Source organism: Vipera ursinii (assembly GCF_947247035.1).
Source record: "Vipera ursinii genome assembly, chromosome: 16".
In the NCBI taxonomy this organism is placed as follows: Eukaryota; Metazoa; Chordata; class Lepidosauria; order Squamata; family Viperidae; genus Vipera; species Vipera ursinii.
In genome coordinates this window covers 8,271,796-8,295,207 of record NC_139529.1, presented here as the reverse complement: position 1 = coordinate 8,295,207, position 23,412 = coordinate 8,271,796, and the positions used below count along the sequence as shown (strand labels likewise).

Below are 23,412 nucleotides of genomic sequence, written 5' to 3'. Positions count from 1 at the left end.
AAAATAATAATTACGTCGGCCTTTTGGAGAGGCAGTTTGGTCTAGTGCTTATGGCACCAGGCTAGGTGGTGCGAAACTCTGAGTTCTAGTCCTACCTTAGCCATGATTGTGAGCCTTTTGGGATACAAGCCGTGGATCTTTATAGGCGACCAAGATGAATTATGACGACCAGCTTGATGCATTATATAAACTAAATGAAAATTAACCAAGCATGATTTATCATAACATGAACTAGGTCAGTTTTTAAAAGGATGTCCCCAGTAGTTCTTAGTTTCCTACATTAGACAATTCATTTTTTCAATCAGTTTATAGAATAGTTTGAATAATTAAGCAAGAAGCTTAATTATTACAACAGGAAGTCAAAGTAATGATTCCTTAATTAAATGTCTGCTGAAATCTGACAAGGAAACACCACTAACTGTATTCACACGACATCTAGTGGCAAAAGGTAGAACAACAGTCTAATTCACCATGTGATTTTTTTTAACTTGATAGCTAAGTATGTTTGTTTGCTTATATTTATGCCTGCAGTATGGTGTGGTTTCAACATGTTCAAAAAAAATTTCTGAACCTATCCACAAGATTAGCGACAGCAGTTGGATAAACAGATTTTAGCCATCAAACAGGCTGCAAAAAAACCTCCCATTTGTAACATCGGCACCATCAAAGGAATATTACAAATATGGATTTGGTCTAATTAAAAGTTCTTTTTCCCCTATCAGTTATCAACTTGGGACAATCTCATCCTACTTAAAAATAAGATTATACGAGCTACCAAATTAGATAGATGGTAGTAAGAAAAAAGTATCACAAACCTTTTGTGAGTTTCAGGAGTCTTCAGGCTGGTCCAAACTACTTGAGCCAACCTTTCTCTCTTTACACCTTCACTGAATTGACACAGCATGGACTACAGAAGGGTAGAGATGATGGCAGGAGTAGTGGGTCCGCGTCTGCTACCTTTGCAGGTTGTCTTTGTGTGTGTGCTATATGTACATTATGTATGATGGCTTTGACTCTTGTTTTATGGTGGCAGAATTATTGTGAGGCTGGGTGAACAGAGAGATTAAGCCTTGGCTTTATCAATCGTATATTTGGCTAGTGGGTTAACACCTATCATGGTGCATTTATGTTTTGATGTATAAGAGTGTTGTGGTTGCGGGGAAGATAAATAAGAATATCAAAGTATGTTTGCTGCCTTGATCGAAATAGTTAGAAAAAGTTATGTCTATCCATCCATTCATCATCCATCCCTCCATCTCTATCTATACATCCACATCCACATCCACACACTGTATACACACAAGCTGAATATGTCCATGTGTACATGTGCATATATAGGTAGATGTCTATACTTATATAAATAGGGTTTTGTGCGAGTAAATATACCGTGTATTTAGAATATAGAACAGTATATTTGATTGTTTGTCTCTCTCTCTCTGTGTGTGTGTCTATGCAGAGCTCTCTAACAGGGTGCAGGACCCCTGGAGGACGACAGAGGGCGCCCTCTGAAGCCCCTAGAGCCGCGTTCAGGTCAGGAGCAAAAGAAGCCGCAGCTGCTCCTTCAGCCTCTCCCCCGATTGAAGCCGTCGCCCGTCTCTCCCCCACCTCTCTATGGTCTTCCCGTTTTCGCTTTCCCCGAGCGGAAGTCTCGAGACGCTCCTGCCGGAAGTCTATGCCTCCCAGGCCGGCGGTAGCGTCGCCCAGAGGGGACGGTGACCTTTAACCCCGGAAGAGGGCGGCCGGGGCGATGTTGATGCTGGAGTGAAGATGGCGCTGGGAGGGAGCGGCGGCGGTTCCGGGTTGCTCTCCCGGGCCCGGGCGGCGTCGGGCGGGCTTCTCCTGGCCCTCCTGGCCGGCCTGCTCTCGGGGGGCCCCGCGCAGGCCCGGCTCCACCATCTCAGTCTCAAGGTAGGCGCCGGGACACGTGGAGGGCCTTCCCCCTATCTGCATCCCCAGCTGAGTCCGTCAGCCTGGGACACCCCAGTCCCGTCATCCTTGGCTGGGTGGTTCTAGGGCTGTTGTGCCCCAACCCCCATCGTCCCCAGCCTGGAATCTCTTCAGGTTGTTACACTCCATTCCCACCATCCCCGGCCAAATGTCTTCAGGCTGGTACATCCTAGCCTCGTCGTCCTCATCTGGATTCCTTTAGGACTGTTGTACCGCAACCCCCATCATCCCCAGCCTGGGTCTGTCTTCCCCAACTGGAATCCCTTCAGGCTGGTACATCCCAATCCCATCATACTTTGCTAGGTTCCTTTTGGAGATTTGTATCCCAACAGCCATCATCCCCCAGCTGAGTTCCTTCTGGATGGTGCATTCCAATCCCATTATCCCCAGCCTGGAATCCTTTAGAGCTATTGGACCCCAGTTCCATCATCCTTGACTGGATTCCTTTAGGACCGTTATACCCCAGCCACCAGCAACCTGGCGCTGAAGTTGAATATGGCTTCCCCATTGATTTTGATTGTCACAAAAGGGGGATCACGTGAGCCCAAGACGCTGCGACCATCACAAATTTGAACCAGTCTGAATGTTGATCATGTGACCTGGGGGATGCTGCAACAGTTGAAAATGTGAAAATGGTCATAAGTCACTTTTTTCAGTGCCGTTGTAACTTTGAACAGTTACTAAACTATTGTAGGTTGAGGATTTACTTGTAGATAATCTTGGTTAAAGATATAAATCTTGGCTGAAGAAATAAAATCTTGGAATTAAAGCAAAAAAAAAAAGATCCCACCTAACCGATTGTACTACTGCCCAAAATAACCACATTTCTAGCAATCTTATTGACCAGCAAGAATTTTGCAGAAAGAAAACAACCAGCAAGAGTTGAATCAGCTGACGTTAAATGTATTATTTAAAAGTCAGCTTTTGGCCCGTGTCCAGGAAGGCATCATTTCTTAAATTACTACTTAGTATGTCTTTTGAGTAAAATTTCTAGCAAGACTGTACAAGTTGAGCAAAACGCATAAGTGGAAATATTCAGGATGATCCTTCTGTTAGTTCGGGCTACGTTTATCTGTGTCTGTGACACTGCTGAATTGTAAGTTTTTTTTTATTTCTAGCTTTGAATTAAGTTGATCTGTTACCATTTTAGCAGATTGTTTCCTACTGAATTGTGTTTGAAATCTTTGAATTGTGTAAGCTGTAACTAGGCATCAGCTTCCTTTGTCCTTGGATTCAGGTTGCCTTTAGTTGGTGATCACATTTCTCAGAAAATATGTGTCATTTTCTGAAAGAACAGTAAGCACCACAAATGTGTTAAGGTTGTTTATTTTAACGCACTAATGACCATCTTTATAACACAACTTTCTTTTCAGCTACTGAGGCTTAACATTGCAATTGAAAATATAATTTATTCCCTTTTATTTTTGTTTAAAACATCAAATAAGGCTTCGTTGACATTGGCCAGAATTCTTAATCTTGTAATATATCACTTCAGCATTTGATATTGTTGATGGAAAAAAAATACGTTGGTATGTCAGCATATTTTATTGTGATGAGTTGACAGTATTGTGAAATGTTCCTTCTCTGAAGTGAAACTTCTTTTTTTGCGGTAGACTAATTTTTTTTTTTAAAAAAAAATTGCAGATATCTTTTACTTTAATTTTGTAATGGTTCTTGTTTTTGATAGGAATATAAAAGTTGGTTTTGTTCTTGACGTTGTGAGAATTGGTCTGTTAGAAAGATCTTACGAATGCCCTTTATTGTAAGGCTCCCTTAACAAAATCTTGCAAGTCTGAGAGTACAATTCTCCCACTTCGTCTTTAAATTCTGAGACTGTTAGGGAGATTCCTTTCTGAGTATTTCTCTGACCATTTTGCAGCTCTGGGCTATGCCCTCCCTTATCTGATCATTCCCTAAGTAGTCTCCCATCCTAACACCTCTCCTAAGGTCCTCCCACCTCTCCTAAGGTCGTTCCCATATTCTACTGCAAATGTACTGTTGCACCCAATTTACTCCATGATGCTTCCTCAGCATCTTAGTTGCCGGTCTTTCTGAATAAACGTGAAGAGAATCTGATTGCACTTCTAAAGTTAGGAATATATATTCCGTGGTGAGTGTAGTCTGGATTCCCAGGAGGAGACAGAGGCTGCATTCCAGAAGACCAAGAGACAGAAGCTTAATGGTTTAGTTAGGAGGAAGAGAGTTCAGACAGCTCTTCCCTAGCAATTCTTAGAAGTATATTTATAGTGATGCAAGTACTTGCTTTAGTTTGGCAAGATTTTTGTCTGGAGGTGAGGAATAGATAAAGGAAACTGCTCAGAAGTAATTCTACGTGTCTTCCTGGGTCCTTGCAACCTGTCATATTGCAGTCATAAGCTAAAAAGATTCCTGCTGAATCAGGGCTGCTATTCAGCGCCTCTTCATATTGCAGTTAATTGTCAGATGCAATTAACCAGGAACATTTGTTGGATTCAAAACAACGTTATTGTTGCAACCTATATACAACAATCTAGTCAACAAACTATCAGTGTGAAATTGACACTAGGTAAGGGTCAGAGGAATCCATAGTGGGCTGGAAGTGGCTCTCTTATAGCTGTGCAGTGACTCCAAGCTGGTGACACATTTAAGTTCAGCCAGCTCCTCTCCTACAATGCAGGCAGTCCTAGAACTTACAATCATGTGACTGGAGGGGTTCAAATCTGGGTTGTAAGTAATCCTGGAAAGGTCCATTGTAAGTCTGAAGCCACTCATCGGAGGAGGAGACTTACTATCAGTGCTGGAAGCAACCCCCCCCTTCCTTCTAGCACTGATGATGTTACCTAGCTTGGTAATGAAATTCCTGCAAGAAAACAACCAAGCTCAGAGAGACCATCAAGTCTTCCTCCTCTCAGCAAACCCCCAATCGCTCCTAGCACTGATGGTGTTACCTAGTTGGGTAATGAAATGTCTGCATTAAGCTCAGAGACCATCATATTCCTCTTTTCCAGGATGACCTGCGGCAGAAAGTCCACCTCAACACCTTTGGCTTCTTCCAGGATGGATTCATGCGGGTCACCATCAACAACCTCTCCATCAAGTCAGTGGGGGAGAGCGACAAAAACATTCAGGTAAGTGCCTTTGCCGAACGTTCGTCACACAATTATGGAGGAGTTGACAAAAAGGACATTCAAATTTGAACTCCCTCAGCCCCTAAGATTGGCTGTTTTTCAGGAGACACATGGACAAATAGACGTGCTTCCTTGGTAAATTGGATTTTAAATTTGTCTATTGTTGTGTCCTTTGCAAGCAAATGATATAATTTTCTCACAATAATGAATTACTCTTCCAATTTTAATCCTGGGTCTTGATTTGCAACTCTAGACAGCTTGTGACAATTCAAATAAACCGCCAGGAATAAAGCCTACTAAAGTTAGCAATTTAGCATCTTTAGTGTCCTTTCTTTTTCGTACAGTCTAATGTCTTGCAAAATAAGGGACAAAAATAGAATAATTACAAAAAGTATCCCCAGTGGGTAATCAGACCTTTAAGGGGGCAGCATCACAATTTTCTCTGAACCTATTGGGAAAACAAGTCAGGTTTTCAAGGCTTTATGAAATAAAGAACAGAGTTGAGGGCTGCACAGATTTGTGGAGGGAGCTGGGCACCCCACAGGCATCCAATTTTCGTTAAGTTGCAAAATGTCATGTTTTACAGCATGGTTGAACCCTCGCGAGGCATTTTTCAAAACCTGTAGCCTTGAATGTTAACACTTTGTTCTTTGTTAAAAATCTGCTTTTAGGTGGGCTTCAGTATAGATCGAACACAGAATGATGGATTTTCCACTAACCTGGTAAGTCACAACTTGACTGCTATGAAACCCTTTGAACAACTGTCTCACTTAATAACAGAAATGTGGGGTCCACTTGTGGTCATAAGTCAAGGACTGCCTGTATCATGATCGTACCGAGACCAGCTGACTTCAAAAGCCATTTTGATGCTGTTCAATTGAAGGGCCCCTCATCCTATAATCACCCCTTGCTGCTTCTTTTTTTTTGGACAGAACGAAGAAGTGGATTATTGCATTTTGAATCAAAAGCCAAACCGTGAAGTCTTGGTCATCATTCTTCTCCTGGATTTCTCAGAGAAACTGTAAGGAAACTTGGGGGAATTGGTGATGGCTGGGGAATTCTGGGAATTGCAGTCTGCACATCTTAAAGTTGCCAAGGTTGAGAAATACTTGATTTAGAAGCTTTGTTTGTAATGTTTGCTGAGCTTCAAAAGCAATGAAACCAAGTCAGCCTAAAGTCTTTTTTTTAAAAAAAAAAAAATCAGACGATAGGGAAGATCCCAGTCGTTTTGGTGAGATGCCTAAAAGGAAAGAATTTAAAAGATCACTCAAGTTAATTTGAGAATTAAAGCATGCCAGAGTCCTTTGTTCTCCAGAACAGATTGAATAAATCTGTTTACGTGACAAGTGTAATTAAAAGAAACCCGATCAATAAGGCAATGTCTCATTTTGGAATAAATTGTGCATGTAGCCAAAAACTAAACTGGAGGAAATAATCGTGTGACATTCCGGACATCAGATGCTTTTTCGGCCTCTTCAGCCTTTGATGATAGCCAACTCAGACTTTGTGCTTGTCGCCTGCAGGGTCAAAGTCAAGTTTGAAAACAAAACCCCACAGTTGCCTGAAATCGTCTTCATCGAATCCCAAGCAACTGGTTCTCCAGGAATTACCGATAAATCTGGTAAAGTTTTTTGCCCCCTCCCCTCAGCAAGATAAGACATGGCACAAGAGAGGGGAAGGGATGCGACATCACCTGTCTCCTGTTGGCATCGCTGTTGGGCTGTCTCAAACATCCATTTTTTCCCCTTGCTTGAATTGTGTCTGACTTTGCTTTTCTTCGCCTTGTAGAACCAAAACAGTCACTTAAGGACAATACAACAGAAGTTCAGGTAAGTAGCACTTGGCTTTTCAAAGGAAGATGCTCAACGGGCCGGCTGGGGAACTCTGGGAGTTGGAAGTCCATGCATCTTCAGTAGGGTCTGGAGGATTAGGTTTGGCCCCCTCTTTTTTGTGGCAGCCCCTCAAATATTGGAAGTCTGCTATCATATCCTCCCTAGTTCTTCTCTTCGATATTTATTTATTTATTATTTGATTTGTATACTGCCCTCTCCCCAAGGACTCAGGCGGTGAACAGTGACAATAAATATCAAAAATGTACAAATACAGAAATTGAAATAAGTTAAACCCTAATGCCCAAATGCAGAAGATAAGTTACATTAAAACAATATGTTAGAGGTGCCTAGTTCCCTCAATTGTTCATTGTATGGTTTAGCCTCCAGATCCCTTATCATCTTGGTGGCTCTTCTCTGCACTCTTTCCATCTGCATCTTTTTTGTATCGTGGTGACTTCCGATCTGATTTGGCATAGCCATAAAACATTGGGTTGTTGTTTTTTTAAATCTGCCAGGTGCCTGCTGAGCGAACGCACCAATCCAAAGCGGGAAACAATAGCTTTTCATTCCAGGTAAGTGGTTTTGTTCCTCACGATTCCTTTTGTAACCTGAGCAGACCTTGGCTTGGCTCGAAAGGGCCAGTGTGTACCCTCCCCTTGTCTAACAGGGTGGAACTGCAACCATTTCTTCAAAGAAGAAAATGAAATAAATTTTAAATCTGGCCTGGCCTGTTTGCCTGAGGACGGAGCTGCCTTGTAGGCTGAAAAACAAAATAAAAAAATCTTTGCCAGAAGATCCCATGACTTGTCTTTTAAAAATCACATTCCTGCACTTTTTTATCCAGCTCTGCCCGTATTAGTTGATGGATTCTCATTGCTTTCTGCCTTTATTTTATTATTCAAGTGGTCCTCGACTTACAAACTGTAACGGACCCCTGAATCTCTGCTGTATCTCATGACGGTTGTAAGTCAAGAGGCCCACGTGAATGATCCATTTTGTGACCTTCACAATTGTTAAGTGGATCACTGCAGTTAAGTTAGTAACATGGATTTCCTGTATTTGCTTTGTGTTTTTATTCTATCGGAATTTTATTGGTCATGTTCATCTGCCTTTCTGGCAGTTGCTAAACACTAGATAATTTTTCGATTAAACCAAATATACAGCTCAAATGTTTTCAGTCGTATCTGCTAATCCTTATAAAAATCTCATCATAAATAATGGGTAGAGATCAACTACGCTCTCCAGGCACATCCCAGAATTCTTCTCATTCTGCTTCAGAAGCAGAATGGAGACAGCCTTGCAATGGATGAAATATTATAGAGGTAAATAAAATCTGTGGAATGCCATCCTGGATATTTGCTGTGTGTATTATTTCAATAGCTGCCCAGAGTCACTTGGTTGAGTTGGGCAGCTATAGAAATTGAATGGATGAATGGTATATATTGCTGTGCACAGCCACCCAAAGTTCTCTGGTAAAGTAATTTGTAGTGAAATCAGCAACCCACAAATTTAATAAGTATAAACATTTTAAATAAAACATCTTAATTTGGAATCTGTTTAAAATCTGGCCAAAGTCATCCCTTCTGTGTGTTTTTCAGTTCAGCATCATTTCAAAGGAACAAGAAGGACTTTATAGTCTTTATTTTCACAAGTGCATACGGGGAAATGCGAGGACTGAACAGGTCCCCTTCAGCCTGGACGTAAGTTGGGATTTCCCCCCCCCCTCCCGCTTTTTTTTTTTCCTTCCAGGGATCAGCAACCAAACTACCCATAGGCATTTCATTGGCCCCAGACGAAACTCCTTATCAAAAGTCTGTCTGTCTGTCGATCTATTGATCTATCTGTGACTCCTGTTCTGCTTGCAGATCTCGATCACGGAGCAAAATCCAAACAGCTACCTCTCTGCTGGAGAAATCCCACTTCCCAAGCTGTACATTTCCATGGCAGTTTTCTTCTTCGTCGCTGGGGTCGTGTGGATCCACACCCTTCGGAAACTCAGGTAGGCCTGTGAAAGCTTTACTCGGAGTCCATCAGTAAATTTCCGTTGCAAGACAAGACAGTTGTAAAGTGGGATTTGCCCCATTCCTTGTCATATTTGCGCAAAGGGGATCATGTGACACCCCCCCCCCCAGGACACTGCAACACCGTCATAAATATGAACCAGTTGCCAATTTTGATCGCGTGACCATGGAGATGCTGCAGTGGTCAAAAGTGTAAAAATCGGTCATATTTCACTTTTTTTAAAACACAGTTGTAACTCTGAACAGTCACTAAATGAACAGTTGTAAGTTGAGGACTACCTTTATCTCAGCCTCAGGGATGGAATACATCGATCTTGTTTTTCCTAAACTTGATAAACTTAACATTCCGAATAAATATTCTGTTTCCGAATGAAAACAAGAAGAGAGGCTGTGACTTGAATGAACTAGCTACACTCTTCCTTCATCTTATGCATGGCTGCATAAATTACTAGATTGAAGGGTTTTTCTACAATAAATAAATAAACACTTAAATACGTTTATTGACTCTCAGCTGTCAATTTTGTCTCACAGGGCCGATGTTTTCAAGATCCATTGGTTAATGGCTTCGCTTCCTTTCACCAAGTCCCTTTCTCTGGTCTTCCATGCAGTAAGTTGCCTCTTGAATAACTTCCAGGAATTGGCATAAAACGTCTACAAATTACTTGGCTGCCTTTCCTTACTTCGCTTTATTTGCTTTATTTAGCAGCAGCATGTTTTGCGCTGAAACCTGGATTCTTCAGACTTTTATTCTGTAGACTTTGGTGCAAGAAACCACGTTTTGCTCCCCCCAAGCAGTGGTTTAAATTTATTTAAACAGTCTGGACCATCAATATCATTTGTATAATTACTTAATATTTTTATATTCCTTGGTCAGTTGATAAAAACGACGCTTAACTGCATACATTTGGATTTAGTGGACATTTGGATTTAACGGACGGCCCCTTTTTACCAAACTGTCCACCAAATCAAAGCTTTATTTGTATTGGATTTATATTTACATGTTAGTGTGTTTCTTCTTTTTTAAAGAATCTTACTAGAATTGAAGGCTATTTTAAGAAAGCCTAATAGGAATAGGAAAGTTCAGTGGCTTAAGTACCAACCTTTGCACTAACATCTTACTCTTTTTTTTACCCCCCAGATCGATTACCACTATATCTCCACACAGGGTTACCCCATTGAGGGCTGGGCTGTTGTCTATTATATCACGCACCTGTAAGTCTCTAGTGTCTGGTTATAGATTTATACCAGTCTCGCAGGGGTCAGTGGCAGCTGTGATATCTTAGAGGCAGGGCAAACCCTGTCTCTCCCGTTCAACAAAACCTTGCAGTTTTAAAATGGTTTCCTCTGACATGAGAGTCCAAGCGTGAACATTGCCAAAATCTTAACGAAGTTGTAATCAGTTGGAAAGGCAGCCTCCTGGATTTCTGTTGTGAAGTTGTTAGATTTGTATCTGTCTTTTCGTTCCCATTAGATTGGCATTTCTGATCTCTCTCCTCCTGGTTCTTTCACAACAAGCCTTGAAGGTAGGCTGGGCCAGGAGAGAAAGAGCCGGCTAAGGTAAAGTCATCCAGGAAGTTTCTGTAACAGATGTTGGACTTCTCCCTGGGTTTTTAGCCCGACCAGGGTTCTTTTATAAATGTTTAAACCAGGGGTTCCAAAGCTCAGGCTGCAAAGCATCGAGATAATACCTGAGATTCCTTAAAAATATTTATTATTTTGCATGTGAGTCGTATACTCTTATCTTTAGGAGAGGATTGTCACTGGAGAGTTATCGGTTGTCTTAAAACCTTTTGAACTGTTTTTGCTTGAGGACCACTTCAAACCGCCAGGTGTGTCAATCTGTGGCTGTTGTGTGTGTGTCATTTAACCAGGTTAAAAGGTGCTCTGCTGTTCATCACCATTGCTCTCATCGGCACCGGCTGGGCATTTATTAAGCACATCCTCTCTGATAAGGACAAGAAGATTTTCATGATCGTCATCCCGTTGCAGGTGAGACAGGCCGGGAAGTTCTCCGCTGGGATCATTTTAAGCAGCACCCCAAATTTGTGTGTGACTTTGGCTTCTTTTGCAACTCACAGTCCACAAAAGGCAGCGCCCTCCTGAAATAGTCTGCCTGGGAAGGCAGAAAGCCCAGGGGATCCTTGACTTACCCCCCACAACTGGGCTCAAAATTTCCCCTGCTAAGCAAGACCATTGAAGCGAGTGTTGCCCCTGTCTTGCAGCAATTTGTTAAGGAGGGAACACGGTTGTTAAGTGAAAGTGGCTTCTGACAGAGTCAATTGGGGATGCCAAATTCTCTTAATGACCGCATTCGTTTGCTTAATGACCAGAGTGATTTGCTAACAGCCACTGCAAAAAAAAAAAGTCACAAAATCAGGCACGGCTCATTCAGTGACTGCATCGCTTAGCGATGGATGCTCCAGTCCCAATTATAATTGTGAATCGAGGACCACCTTTAATTTTCCAAATAGAATAAATCCATAATGTTGTATGTATGTTGGACAAAGTGTCTATAACCAGGGATGGCGACGGGATAAAGTGACTGCAAGTTCCATCGATCAAATAGTCCTAAACTGCCAAATATGATTTCTGGCCTTTTGGCTAAAACCGAGCAGAAGGCAGCGTGCGCAGACGGTCACATTCGCCCTCTTTCCCTTTCTCAGGTCTTGGCAAACGTGGCTTATATCATCATTGAGTCTACAGAAGAAGGCACGACAGAATACGGGTTGTGGAAGGAGATATTTTTCCTGGTAGATCTTCTCTGCTGCGGAGCCATCCTGTTCCCCGTAGTGTGGTACGTTTGCAGGAACTGAGGCCGTTGGTTGGTTGGGGAAGGGCAAAAACTTTCTGAACAAGATATGTTTATTTATATCCCGCCTTGATTATTTTTTATAAACAAGACGGTGAATGTCTCTTAACACCCCCCCCTCCCATTTTCCCTACAACAACTCTGTGAGGAGGGTTGGGCTGAGAGAGGGACTGGCCCCAAATCACCCAATCCGCTTTCATGCCTAAAGTAAGACTAGAACTCACCGTCTCCTGGTGATTGGCCCAGAGTCACCCAGCTGGCTTTCATGCCCAAGGTGGGGCTAGAACTCACCATCTCCCGGTTCCTAGCCTACTGCCTTAACCGCTCAACCAGATTTATTAAGATTATTAAATGTTAACGATTTGGGTTATGGGTTTGAGTGGAAGGCAAGACAGAGTTCTAACTCCCTTCAGGCACCGCCGTACGGCTCTCTCCAGTGGAAGGAGCTGTGGTCATTAAACGAAGCCGTCTGGTGGGCGTCTCGCTTAACGATTGCAGTGACAGCCGAAATGCCAGGCTGAGTTGTGACTTCCTGGAATGATGAGGAGCCTTTGGAGTGGGGCTTCCCTGTCAAGGCAACTAAACTGGTTCCGTCCCTCCGCTCTGAAAATATCTCACCTTCTCATCCGCGCTGTGCCTAGAGAAGGCCAGGCCTCCCTTCGTGGTATCGCGGGAGAGGAAAGGCGCAGATTAAACCCCAAAGAACGGCAGGCCGGCTAAGCAGATCTGCCACATTTTTCTAGGCAAGAGCTGGCTTGAAGCTCCCTCCTGGCGATCTGTCGTTAATCCCCCGATCCTTCTGTCTTCTAGGTTGATCCGACACTTGCAGGAAGCTTCTGCAACGGATGGCAAAGGTTAGTGGTCGATTTCCAGCTTGCGGGTGTTCAGGTATTCTTGAGGTCCCACCAGCTTTCTTCAGCCAGAGGTTCCAACCAACTTCCCTCCTGCCAGGATCAGTGAACACATTTTTTCCATTGCTAAAAAAAAATATATTGGACCACTGCCTTTCTGTGAGAGTTACTACTCTCCGCCTACTTTCTTGGCTCTGGGTGAGCCAAGGCCTCTCGCAGGAACCCAAATATTTAAATTACTTTATTAGTTTAGGCTCCCAAGACAGCCCCAAGAGTCAGCAGGATCACACACAAATAAAATAGATGACAGAGGAAGGTCGGTGACGACAGCATCAAATGTTTTTAAGCAAAGGGAGAGGCCCACTCCTTCCTAACTGTAGTCAGCAGAACGAGAGAAGGATGAATTGGATGAGGAGTTGAATTACAAGCCGGGCAATCAAAGAGGCTAAAATATCAGTGGTTTGATCCGATTTTAGCTGGGCTGAGTGCTTTCACAGAGACAGAGAGACAGAGAACCCAGACCCCAGTCTCCAGGTCTGACGAGAAGAAGTGTACAGATAGTCCTTGACTTACAACTGTTCATTTAGTGACCGAAGTTATAAAGGCGCTGAAAAAAGGGACTTAGGACCGTCTTTCAGAGAGGATCCCCACGGGGATGTGATCGAAATTAAGTGCGAATGATTGCAGGGTCCCAGGGTCACGCGATCCCCTTTTGTGACAATTGTGTCAATTCCCCTTCCTCCTCCCTCCCCCTTTAAACACCCCCTCCTGGGCTTTGTGCTTTCTCATAAATTGGGGGCGCTCGGGCCAAGGGGAGCCAGCCAGCCCTGGGCAGGCTCCGTCTCGCTGTCTCCCTGGAAGGAATCGCGAGCCGTTAACGTTCCTGAAATAAATCACGGACGAAAACTGAATCTAGTTTTTGTGTGTCATAAACGGGCAGCGTGATTGCCCCTCTCCTCCCCTCCCCGTAGCTTCAATTTGCAGAGCAGAGAGAGGAAAATTCTCTTTCTTTGGCTCAGTGCAATATTAATTGATCGGCTGTCGAGAAGGAGAAACTCTGCCCGATAATTGCAAAAAAAAAGGCAACTTCCCCTCTGCTCCCTCCCTCCCTCCCTCCCTACTGAATTTTGCAACGGGATGAACATAATACCCATCCTTGGGAAGAGATTGAGAAAAATGGTAAATAGGCCAGAAAGCAAACAAGAGACAAAAAGAGAAAGAGAAGATGGAAAAAGAAGCCACTTCTGATCTTCTTAGTCACGGTTATGAGTCGATTTATATTTTGCCCCTCTCTCCAAAGCGACACCCTCATTGTCTTCTTTCCGTGCTCTGCCCTGGCTAATCATCGGGCCCGTAAATCAGGAGGTTTTTTCCCCCCCTTCCTTCGGCAAAAAGTCCATCAGTGGTTTCCAGCCACGAATAAATGAGGTTATTATTCTTCCCCCTAAGCAGACAAGTCAATTTTGCCGTCTCTTGTAATTCGGTCGTCTTCGCCAACCTTTCCTCCACTGTGGATATTTCAGGGTTTTTCCATTTTTGTGCACATCAGGCTTTCTATTCTATTTTTTTTTAAAAAAGGATGTGATCAGAAAAAATAGCTCCCCGGGACTCTGCTTATCTAGTCTGCCACTCACCCTGCTGTGTCTTTCAGCCTTGTCTGGAGGAATACAGGAGCCAGCTGCCACGTTTGGGCAATTATTTGAGGTTGGGCTCCCTCCCCCTCGCTTATTTTCAGCTGCCGAGAGGTAACTAGTCCTCCTTTAATGTCCACAGTTCAGTTGTTAAAGTGGTCGCTAAGGGAAAATCACGACCGCACTTCCCACGTGACATCAGCTCTCCTTGGCTGCACAGGTCATCCATGTGCCTATTGGCTACCAAAAAAACACCTTTTCGTCCCTGCCACAACGGTGAAGAGTTGAGGTGCACGGCAGTTGCTAAGCGAGGACTACCTTTAGTGCAAATGGGGCACAAGTCATTGAACAGCTTCCTTGCTTAACCACGGAAACTTTGGGGTCGGTTGTGGCTGTAAGTCAAGGACTCACTTGTGCGGGTTTACGACCAGTCGACGTTTGGTCTTCAAACTAGGAAAAGTTAGCATAACCTTTTCTGAGGATTTGAGTGGAGGAGGCCCCAGCCTCAAGCAAAACCACTCCGGTTTTCCAGCCTTCCCTTGCCTTGAGGATAAAACGCTGGCTGCTTCTTGCCCTTGATGGTTAAGAGATGGTGGCTGCCTCCTGTCACCCTGCCACGTCCTGGAGACTCTGCCAGCTTCGCCCTTGAAACTATCCAGGTGTGGATTTCTGGGGAGAAAGAAAATTGGTAAACGTGAGACCGAGGTCTGTTCTCCCTGCTCTTCGAGACCTGGGAGAGAAACCAAGATTATTTATAGCTGCCCATCAGAGCCTTGAATTTCGAACCAAGGCAGCTGAGTCCCTCCGCACGGGGTGCAGATGTTTAAAGCTTTGCCGCCTGAGGTACCTTGGCCTCAGCTGGCTCCAGTGCCCGTTTTATAACAATACAGATAAATCCGTTTCTGTCTCTTAATCTCCTTTAATTGTGAATTCTTTTCAGCAGCTGCCATTAACTTAGCAAAATTGAAGCTCTTCAGACACTATTATGTCATGGTAAGGAGTTATGGGGGCGTGGGGGTGGTGGAGGGGGGTTCCCCCCTTTTTTTTCCACAAATGAAGGAATAACCCAGATTCCTCTTTAAATGGAAACCATCAGTTCCTCCCCAGGGGATGATTTAAACCAGGGGTGCCCAACTTTGGCAACTTTTAAGACCCGTGGACTTCAACTCCCAAAAGTCCCCAGCCAGCATTCCAGCATTCCCCAGCTCCATGGGTGGCTGAGGAATTCTGGGAGTTGAAGTCCACGGGTCTTAAAGTTGCCAAGGTTGGGCACCCCTGGTTTAAACATGGCCTCCTTGTTAAAAACTCAAGAGCTCCTAGTTTTCCAAAATTATCTGGTAACAGGAGAGAGTTGACCAGGACAACTTTCCAACTTGCCTGCCTTGGAGAATTCTCACGTCTCCGATCATGGAAAGAGGCCTGTTTTATTTTCCAAATATTCTTGGCTATCTCTCAAGTGCCAGGGCCCCAGCTCACGCCCACTTGACTGCCCTATGAGGGACCCAGACGTTTTGGGACAGGATCATTCTAGGTTGACCTGGATTCTCTGCTGGGAATCCAACTCTGTTCCGTCCCGTGTCACTGTCCTCAGGACACGATATCTCCTGTCCTGGAACTAACTAACTTCTTCCTCCCCTCCAGATCGTGTGTTATATTTACTTCACCCGAATCATCGCCATCCTCATCAAGATTGCGGTTCCATTCCAGTGGAAGTGGCTTTACAAGGTGGGTGCCCATTCCTCCATACCCCTTTTCCTCCAAAGAGACACTATTTATTTATTTAGCACATAGCCTAGAGCAGCAGCCCCCAACCTTTTGGGCACCAGGGACCGGTCCCGGGGAGGGAGGTTTTTCCATGGACCGGAGGGTGGCGGGGGGGAGGCTGTTTTTGCTCGCTGCCTGCATCCCACCGATGAGGCTTGGCTTGTTTGCATGGCCCGGTTTCTGGCAAGCTGCAGCACTGACGGGTGGCATCGAAACCCACTCGTTTTTGTATCGGTTCAGATACATTTTCCCCCCGGAATCTGTACATTTGATAGTCCAGTTAACTGAACACACTGAATTTCCACACAAGGGAGCCGCTTAAATGAACAAAAAGCATTAAAACCAAGCATTGATTACATTCTGCAAATTGGCATCTTTCGCAAGCCGCGGCTTCTTTGAGCTCCGATGGTTTGTCGCAGCCTTCAAGGACACTGGATCGTTTCCGGCAGTCTCTGAAATTGTAGAAGTGAAGAATTAAGGCACGTTTCATTGAATGCTTGCCTGGCTCCCAACGGACACGATCCGTCTTGATCGAGAACCGGGGGGGGGGGGGCGCGGGGAGGAAGGTCAAAGAAAAAGGGTGTCTCCCTTGATTGCTTAGGAAGCTGCTTCTTCTGCCTGTGAAATTTTTGGGAAAAACATCAATAGCTCTGAGGCTCATTGACAGACAGACTTCTGCATCTGTCGATGGATGCCGGTTTAGGATTTCTGATCCGTTTTTTTCCTCTCTCAATTTTTTATTTTGTTCAAAATGTTTAAAATACGAAATCTGAAAGAAAAAAAGAGAAAACAAAACTAGACAAAAACATTTAAAAAGTGCAAATAATAATAAAAAAAATCACATACCAGTTGAAGACCGATGAATCTGTTGCCCCAAAGGTGCCTTTTTCAAGAGGCAACTAGACGTGCTTGCTTTTTCCTCGAAGATGTTCCGCTTCTCGCCCAAGAAGCCTCTTCAGTTCTGAACTGAAGAATGATGAACTGAAGAAGCTTCTTGGATGAGCGGCAAAACAACCTCAAAGAAAAAATGAAGTCCGTTTACCTCTTGAAAAAGCACCTTTGGGACAACCGTGACCTGGAGGACGGAGAATCTCCATGGACATTTAGCTACAATAAATCTATTACAACAGTAATAAATTCCCCCTCCCTTGCAAAACAGGTTGAAAATTTATTAGAAGGGCGGTATACAAATATAATAAAATAAAATAAAATAAACAGGTAATCCTCCAACTTACAGCAATTCATTTAGTGACTGAAGTTAAAAAAAAGGGGGGGCTGTGAAAAAAGTGACTTACGGCCATTTTTCGCACCGCTTACCTGGCTGCAACAGTGGACATTGCGTGTCAGAATGTGGCAAAAGGGGATCACGCAACCTTGGGACACAGCAACGGTCATAAGTATGAATCAGTTGCCAATTTTGATCACACGACTGGGGACTTCTGCAAAGGTTGCAGCTGGGAAAAACGGTCGCAAGTCTTTCTTTTTTTCCCCCGGGACCGTTGTATCTTTGAAGAGTTGAGGACTGCCTGTATTCCCAGCAGAATTTTTTCCCCCCACAACACTCTTCTCCAGATCTGCTCTCTTTCTGTTGTTGCAGTTGTTGGATGAAATGGCCACTTTGGTGTTCTTTGTCCTTACTGGTTATAAGTTCAGGCCGGCCTCCGACAATCCTTACCTGCAGCTCTCTCAGGAAGAGGACAGTGTTGACATGGAATCTGTGTGAGTTAAGAGCCCTTTGGGGTGGCCTTCCCATCCTTGGGGGCCTGGAGCAAGGCACATGGGCCCCGGGGTGGGTGGGGTCTTCCCTGGGCAAGTGGGGTCAATCCATACCATGCCAGGAGGCAGGTAGTAACCTGATAGGCTAGGTTACCAGCAGAATTACAGAGTAAGAGAATTGGGAAGGACGTTGGGGGTCTTCTTGTCCCTGAATAAAGTCCGTGTTTTGTTTTTTTTCTCCTTCCCAGGGTGACCACCTCGGGCGTCATGGAGGGTATGAAGAAAGTCAAGAAGACCGCCAACGGCTCAGCGGAGCCCCACGGCGAGAGAGAGAGCGCTGCGTGACGCTCTCCTCTCCTCCTCCACGCTCTTCTCCCGTCTTCCTCCCCCCTCCCCTTGGACAAGGCGGCACTTTCCAGCGAACTGTAATTTATTGATCCTTCGCTTCCCTCCCTCGATGGCACAGAAGCAAAGAGACGACCTTCCCAGTGTAAAAAGAGAAAGAAAAAACAAAACACCACACACACACCCGCACAGACACACCCGCACACACACACACACACACACCCCGCAGCCGTTGGTCTTGGGTGGTGGTGGGTGGAGAGAAGGATAAAAATACAGCCAAGACAAGACAAGAGAATCCAAAACCCGGTTTTGTTCCTCTGTCTTAAGGACTTGGCTTTTCTTCTGGTGCCTAAGTGGAAGGGTTGAAGGACAGATAACGGTGGTGGCTTTCTTTATTTTTTTAAGAAAAGTCTTTTTACTTCCCTCTCTCACCCCCCCCCCTCTCCTTCTCCCTCTCTCTCTCCCTTTCCTTCTTCTTATCCCTTCCTCCCTCTCTCTCCCTACCCCCCCTCTCTCCCTCTCCCCCCCACCCTTTTATTGTCCTCCTTTGGAACATGATCTCCGTTGGGCTTCTGCGTTGCTTTCCAAAATGTAAAAAAATGGGGGGAACTCCTCGGGAGGCGAATGGAAAGCTTTTGTGTGTGTCCTTTGGTGGCTGGCTTGGATGCTCTCTGCTGCGTTTAATCCTTTCCCCCTCGGCTCTTTGCTTCTTTCAGCTTTCATTGGAACGGAGGGCAAGGGAAGAATCGGAAGCTGGTTTTATTTTGAAAATTACTGCTTCCGTCGGTTTCCATAGCCTGGGTGAACACCTTCACTCAGTTGTCTGGAATGTATGCAACAGCGTGAAAGTTTAAATAGTAAATTATTACTAATTTTTTCTTCCATTTCTCTTTGTTGTAAAGTGGGGAAGGGTTTGTAATCCGTGGGAAGAAAATGGCATTATAAAACTCTTAAACAAGTCCTGCATAATTTACCGAATCTCGGAAATTCCTCTCTTTACGCTCCGTAAAGCTGTTGCATATTTTGGACTCTCAATTCCCAGCACGTATTCCTGGAAAAGGAAGAGCGGGAGGGGTAAGGCCACTGGCTTTAGTTGACAAAATAGGACTGTACTCTTTGTGTAGCACAGCTGGTCAAGACAACAGCTGAAGAACCTGCAACACGTGTAGATGGGTTAACGGATGCGTGGGTGACCGACATCTTAGGAAAAGTGGATTTTTTTTATCCCCTGTTCTTAATTCCTCCTGCTCTTCCCCGACAATGCCGTATAATTCAATAAAGGCTGTGTTCACCCGTCGTGCTGAGCCACCAATCATGGTTTAAAAGCCATCATGGTTAAGCTCAAACCGATCAACTGCCTTCTCTTAGTTTTGCTGTGTGAACCGGGCTGTCACTGTGAGCCATAATGTGGCTCTCTTTTAGCTTTTTGACTTGATGTGTAGGGTGAGTTTAGCCACTGTGGGCTCGATGGCTTGGGATGGGCTCCAACAGGTAGGCGTTGGGAAGACCTCTGGCCGTGTCTTCTGTGAAAATTAAGCAGAGCTACTCAAGATTGCAAAATCTGAAGGCATGTTGTGTTATCTTTTTGGGGTAAAGGGCGCTTTAGTTCACACACACACCTCGGTTGAGATTTTGGATAGCTGTCCTCCTGACCTAGAGCCTAGATAGTGCAGTGGGGCTGCAACCCTTTGGAGGTCACATCAGATTGGGGGAAGTTGCCGTAAGCTTAGAGAGCATCTTGGCTAGAGGAGATGAACTTTGGCTGGAAAGCAGAGTGGTATTGCAGCTCTCAGCAAGAAGGCAGAACTGAGTTTGTAATCATTGGATCTTTTCTGATTCCAGCAGCTGAGTGAATCTACTGCTGACTGTATTTATCCCAGAGATCTAGGATGCGTTGGGGAAGGATATCGTTTAAGCTTTATTGCTAACCCTTCTTGTTAAGCTTTTATTTCATGTTAAGCTTTATTGCTTAACAGATTAAGCTCTATAGCCAATTCTTCTGCGGGTTAAGTTCTATTGCTCACTCTTCTTGTTAAACTCTGTGGCTAACTCTTCTTAAGCTCTAGAGCTAACTTTTCTTGTTAAATTCTATGGGTAACTTTACTTGTTAAGCTCTATAGCTAATTTTTCTCTGTGTTAAGCTCTACGACTAACTCTTCTGGTTAAGCTCTGAGGCTAATTTTTCTTGTTCACCTTCCATAGCTAAGCATTCTCCTTGAGCTCTATAAGCATCCTCGTTAAGTTCTGTGGCACCAACTCTTCTTATTAATCTCCTCTGCTGACCCTTCCTCTGGCTCTTGTTTCTCTCTTGGGCTGTGGCTGAAAGTGGCATCAAATGCTCAAACCATCCGAACAGTTGTGTGAGCGCAGGGATAAGTTTCAGGTTGCCTCCTTCTCTGTAAATGCAAGATACACCGCCTGGTCCAGTGGCTCACACGGTCCATCCCAAGAGATGTCTAGAACGTGTATAGCTGGTTAGCGAGGATGGGACATAATTACACCATGAACCGTCAGCTTCTAAAGGTGAAAGAAAACCACGCCTTGGTCCGGTTTTGAACTGGACTTTGGTGGGCATCACCTCCACGGTGTGACTTTTCCTTCCGCCCAGCCCCAGTCCCAGATTTGGCTTCGTTTTGCGCTGGGTGCAGAAAGAAGTGGGTTTCATTAGTGAAAAGGGTTTTTTTGGGGGGAGGGGCCGGGGCAGGGGGGAATATCTTTGCAGGCCAGGCGGTCTCCACATGGTTGAGAGTTTTGAGCTGCTGCTTAGCCTTTGAATAAATGTCCACCCGTCCTTCCAGCGGACCTCTGGGGACCCCCTAATAGCAGCTATTCTCCACCTGTTGCACCTTACAGCCCCTTCCCCCCCTCCCCTGAAAAAGTTGCCCCGATACCCGTCTTCTCCCTCTCAGCCCTTCTGTCCCCCAATGTCGCCAGCCTTCCCAGGGAAAACGTGTCTGAAAAAGAGGTTTGGTGCATTGCAGCATTTTCACGATGCAACCTGGTTAGGAAAGGAGAACGCTGTTCGCTCTGTCTCTTCTCCCCCCCCCTTGCTTTCCCCGAAGCAAGCAGGACAAAACTTCTCCGTTGAGGATCCCCTTGAGCGTGCAATGCCTTACAAGTAAGCCAGCAACTTTCCTGTCCCTGCCAAGACCAGCACACTGGTGCCGGAGGTGGCGGCTGTTGGTTTCCCCCCCCCCTTCCCTGTTTGGGCATTCTTTCATTTTGGAAACTGGCAAAAATATCCTTCCGGGCTCAGGACGGGCGGGATGCGAGGGTGTCAGGACATGGGAAAGGCTGATCTTGGGTCTGGGAGAAGTCAAATTTTCCTCTCTGACTTTCCAGAAAAAGAGACTTTGTGAGCATTGTTACCTGAAGCCCGTCGGTTTCTCCTAATCCGTTCTTTGCTGGGACAAGGCGGGTTCCAGGGCTTCTCAAACCAAAGTTTTGATTTATTTAGAGACTGCTTGAGATAGGAACTGATAGAGCAACGTTTATCAACTTTGGCGGTTCTACAACGGATGGACTTCAGCTCCCAGGATTCCCCAGCTAGCATGCTCAAAGACGGATGGAATTCTTGGAGTGACCCTCCTTAAGATGGAGATTTTTCCTCCCCATTTTTCAAGTTTCCTTCCCACGGCGGGTTTCATGTACAGCACCTCTCGCGTTGATTTTTTTTTTATTCTCCCAGTGACTTTTTCATGCATTTTTCTAGTCCATTCCTGAAGATTTGTGTATCGCACCTTAAAAGGTAATCCAAGAAAACTTTTAAACAACAGAAGGACCAGTTCACTCCTAGGAGGAAAAAAACAAACAAAACCATCCTGGTTCAACTGGGAATAAAAGTTTTTTCATTCATTTCCTCTCTTCCCGTTTCACTCCAGGGAGGGAAGCGTAACACACGACACTCTCTTTTAAGACCTCAAAACCTCCCAATTTCTTTTAGAAAACAAAAGAAAATACATTTGGGGCTTTTTTATTGGGGAAATTTCGTTTAGGATCTTGAGGGAGGGAGGGTTTGGTCCTTTTTTTAATTTCCTTTTTTAAAATAACAGTATTTCTATGATAGGGGCTAATAGCAATCGAGGGCTTTAATTTCCTCTGTGTAATGTGGTTTCCCTGCTGTGGAACAGGTGTACAAATTAAAGAATTCATAACGAAGCACGTTTGGCCTCTGATTCCCTCCCTTGTTTGGAGGTGGGGAAGTGAGTGGGTTTTGTTTCTCTTCCCAGGCAGAAAGAAGTATTTCTGGTATTTGGGGTTATTCGAAAGAATGGAAATATTACGTAATCTCATGTGGTTTGTTTACAATTGTATACAGGTAGTCCTCAATTTACGACCGCAGTCGAGCCCAGCATTTATATTGCTAAGTGAGGCATTTGTTAAGTGAACTTTGCCCCATGTTGCGGCCACATTTGTTAAGTGAATCCCTGCAGTTATTAAGCGAGTCACACGGCTGTTAAGCGAATCTGGCTTCTTCCCCCCTCGATTTTGCTTGTCATAAGGTCGCAAAGGGGGATCGCGTGACCCTGCATAACCGCCTTAAATGTGAACCAGTTGCAGAGCATTTGAGTTTTGATCACGTGACCACGGGGATGCGGCAACGGTGGTCGTAAGTGTGAAAAACTTTCGTAAATCACACTGCTCAGTGATGTAGCTTCCAAGGGCGGCGGGAGTTATTTAAGATCAAAGCGGCTTAAAAAGCCTTCGCTCCTTTGCAGCCTTCCCAAGCGGGCTCCTCTTTCCTGCAATTTTTATTTTACGGATTTCATCTCCCTTTCTAAGTAACTCAAGGCGGGGGACCAGCCTAATACTTGAATCACCTCCGATGGGGAAGAACCAGCGGGGGAAACTGGGAGGAACCCATCCCTGCTGCAGCAATCCCAGAGGCCTTCCGCCTCGGAGTGGCTCGACCTGGGGAACGGTTGCCCGGAAGGTGCTTTTTCAAGAGGCAACCGGACTTCTTCGGTTTCTCTCATCCAAGAAGCTTCTTCGGTCCTGAGAAGCGAAATGTCTGCAGGGGAAAAAAGAAAGAAAAGTCCAGTTGCCTCTTGAAAAAACACCTCTGGGGCTAATCCTGACCTGGGTGCCCGAGAATCTCCACGTACGTTTATTTATTTATTAAATTTTTTATACCGCCCTTCTCCCCGAAGGACTCAGGGCGGTGTACAGGGCAATCAATATCAAAATATAAATACAAAAGTTAAAAAGAATGAAAGAATTATGCCCAATATAATACAATAATAAAACTGTGTGAAAACTAAATCTAAGCTTGTAAGCCGCCCTGAGTCTTCGGAGAAGGGCGGGATATAAATGGAATTAAAAATAAATAAATAAAGACTGCGGCAACCGGGTTTCCTATTTCAGCGTTTCCCAACCTTAGGAACTTGAA

The 23,412-nt window shown here is 44.7% G+C and overlaps 1 protein-coding gene across 3 annotated transcripts; it reads left to right on the top strand.

Moving 5' to 3' along the window:
- Positions 1 to 1,682: 1,682 nt before the first annotated feature.
- Positions 1,683 to 22,184, top strand: GPR107 (G protein-coupled receptor 107; the record flags this gene model as incomplete). 3 transcript variants are annotated; one of them, XM_083375264.1, is made up of 18 exons in its annotated part: positions 1,683 to 1,908; positions 4,935 to 5,054; positions 5,726 to 5,776; positions 5,987 to 6,075; positions 6,578 to 6,675; positions 6,843 to 6,883; positions 7,402 to 7,458; positions 8,485 to 8,586; positions 8,752 to 8,885; positions 9,439 to 9,514; positions 10,046 to 10,119; positions 10,779 to 10,896; positions 11,571 to 11,701; positions 12,527 to 12,570; positions 15,142 to 15,191; positions 15,840 to 15,923; positions 17,560 to 17,681; positions 17,927 to 22,184. In XM_083375264.1, exons 1-18 carry the CDS (start codon positions 1,768 to 1,770, stop codon positions 18,021 to 18,023), a joined length of 1,629 nt encoding a protein of 542 aa, XP_083231390.1. In that variant the 5' UTR covers positions 1,683 to 1,767. The 3 variants fall into 3 exon arrangements, with proteins under 3 accessions (XP_083231390.1, XP_083231389.1, XP_083231391.1); XM_083375263.1 differs by having other exon boundaries at positions 15,139 to 15,191; XM_083375265.1 differs by lacking the exon at positions 17,927 to 22,184 and having other exon boundaries at positions 17,560 to 17,685.
- Between the last annotated feature and the right edge of the window lie 1,228 nt (positions 22,185 to 23,412).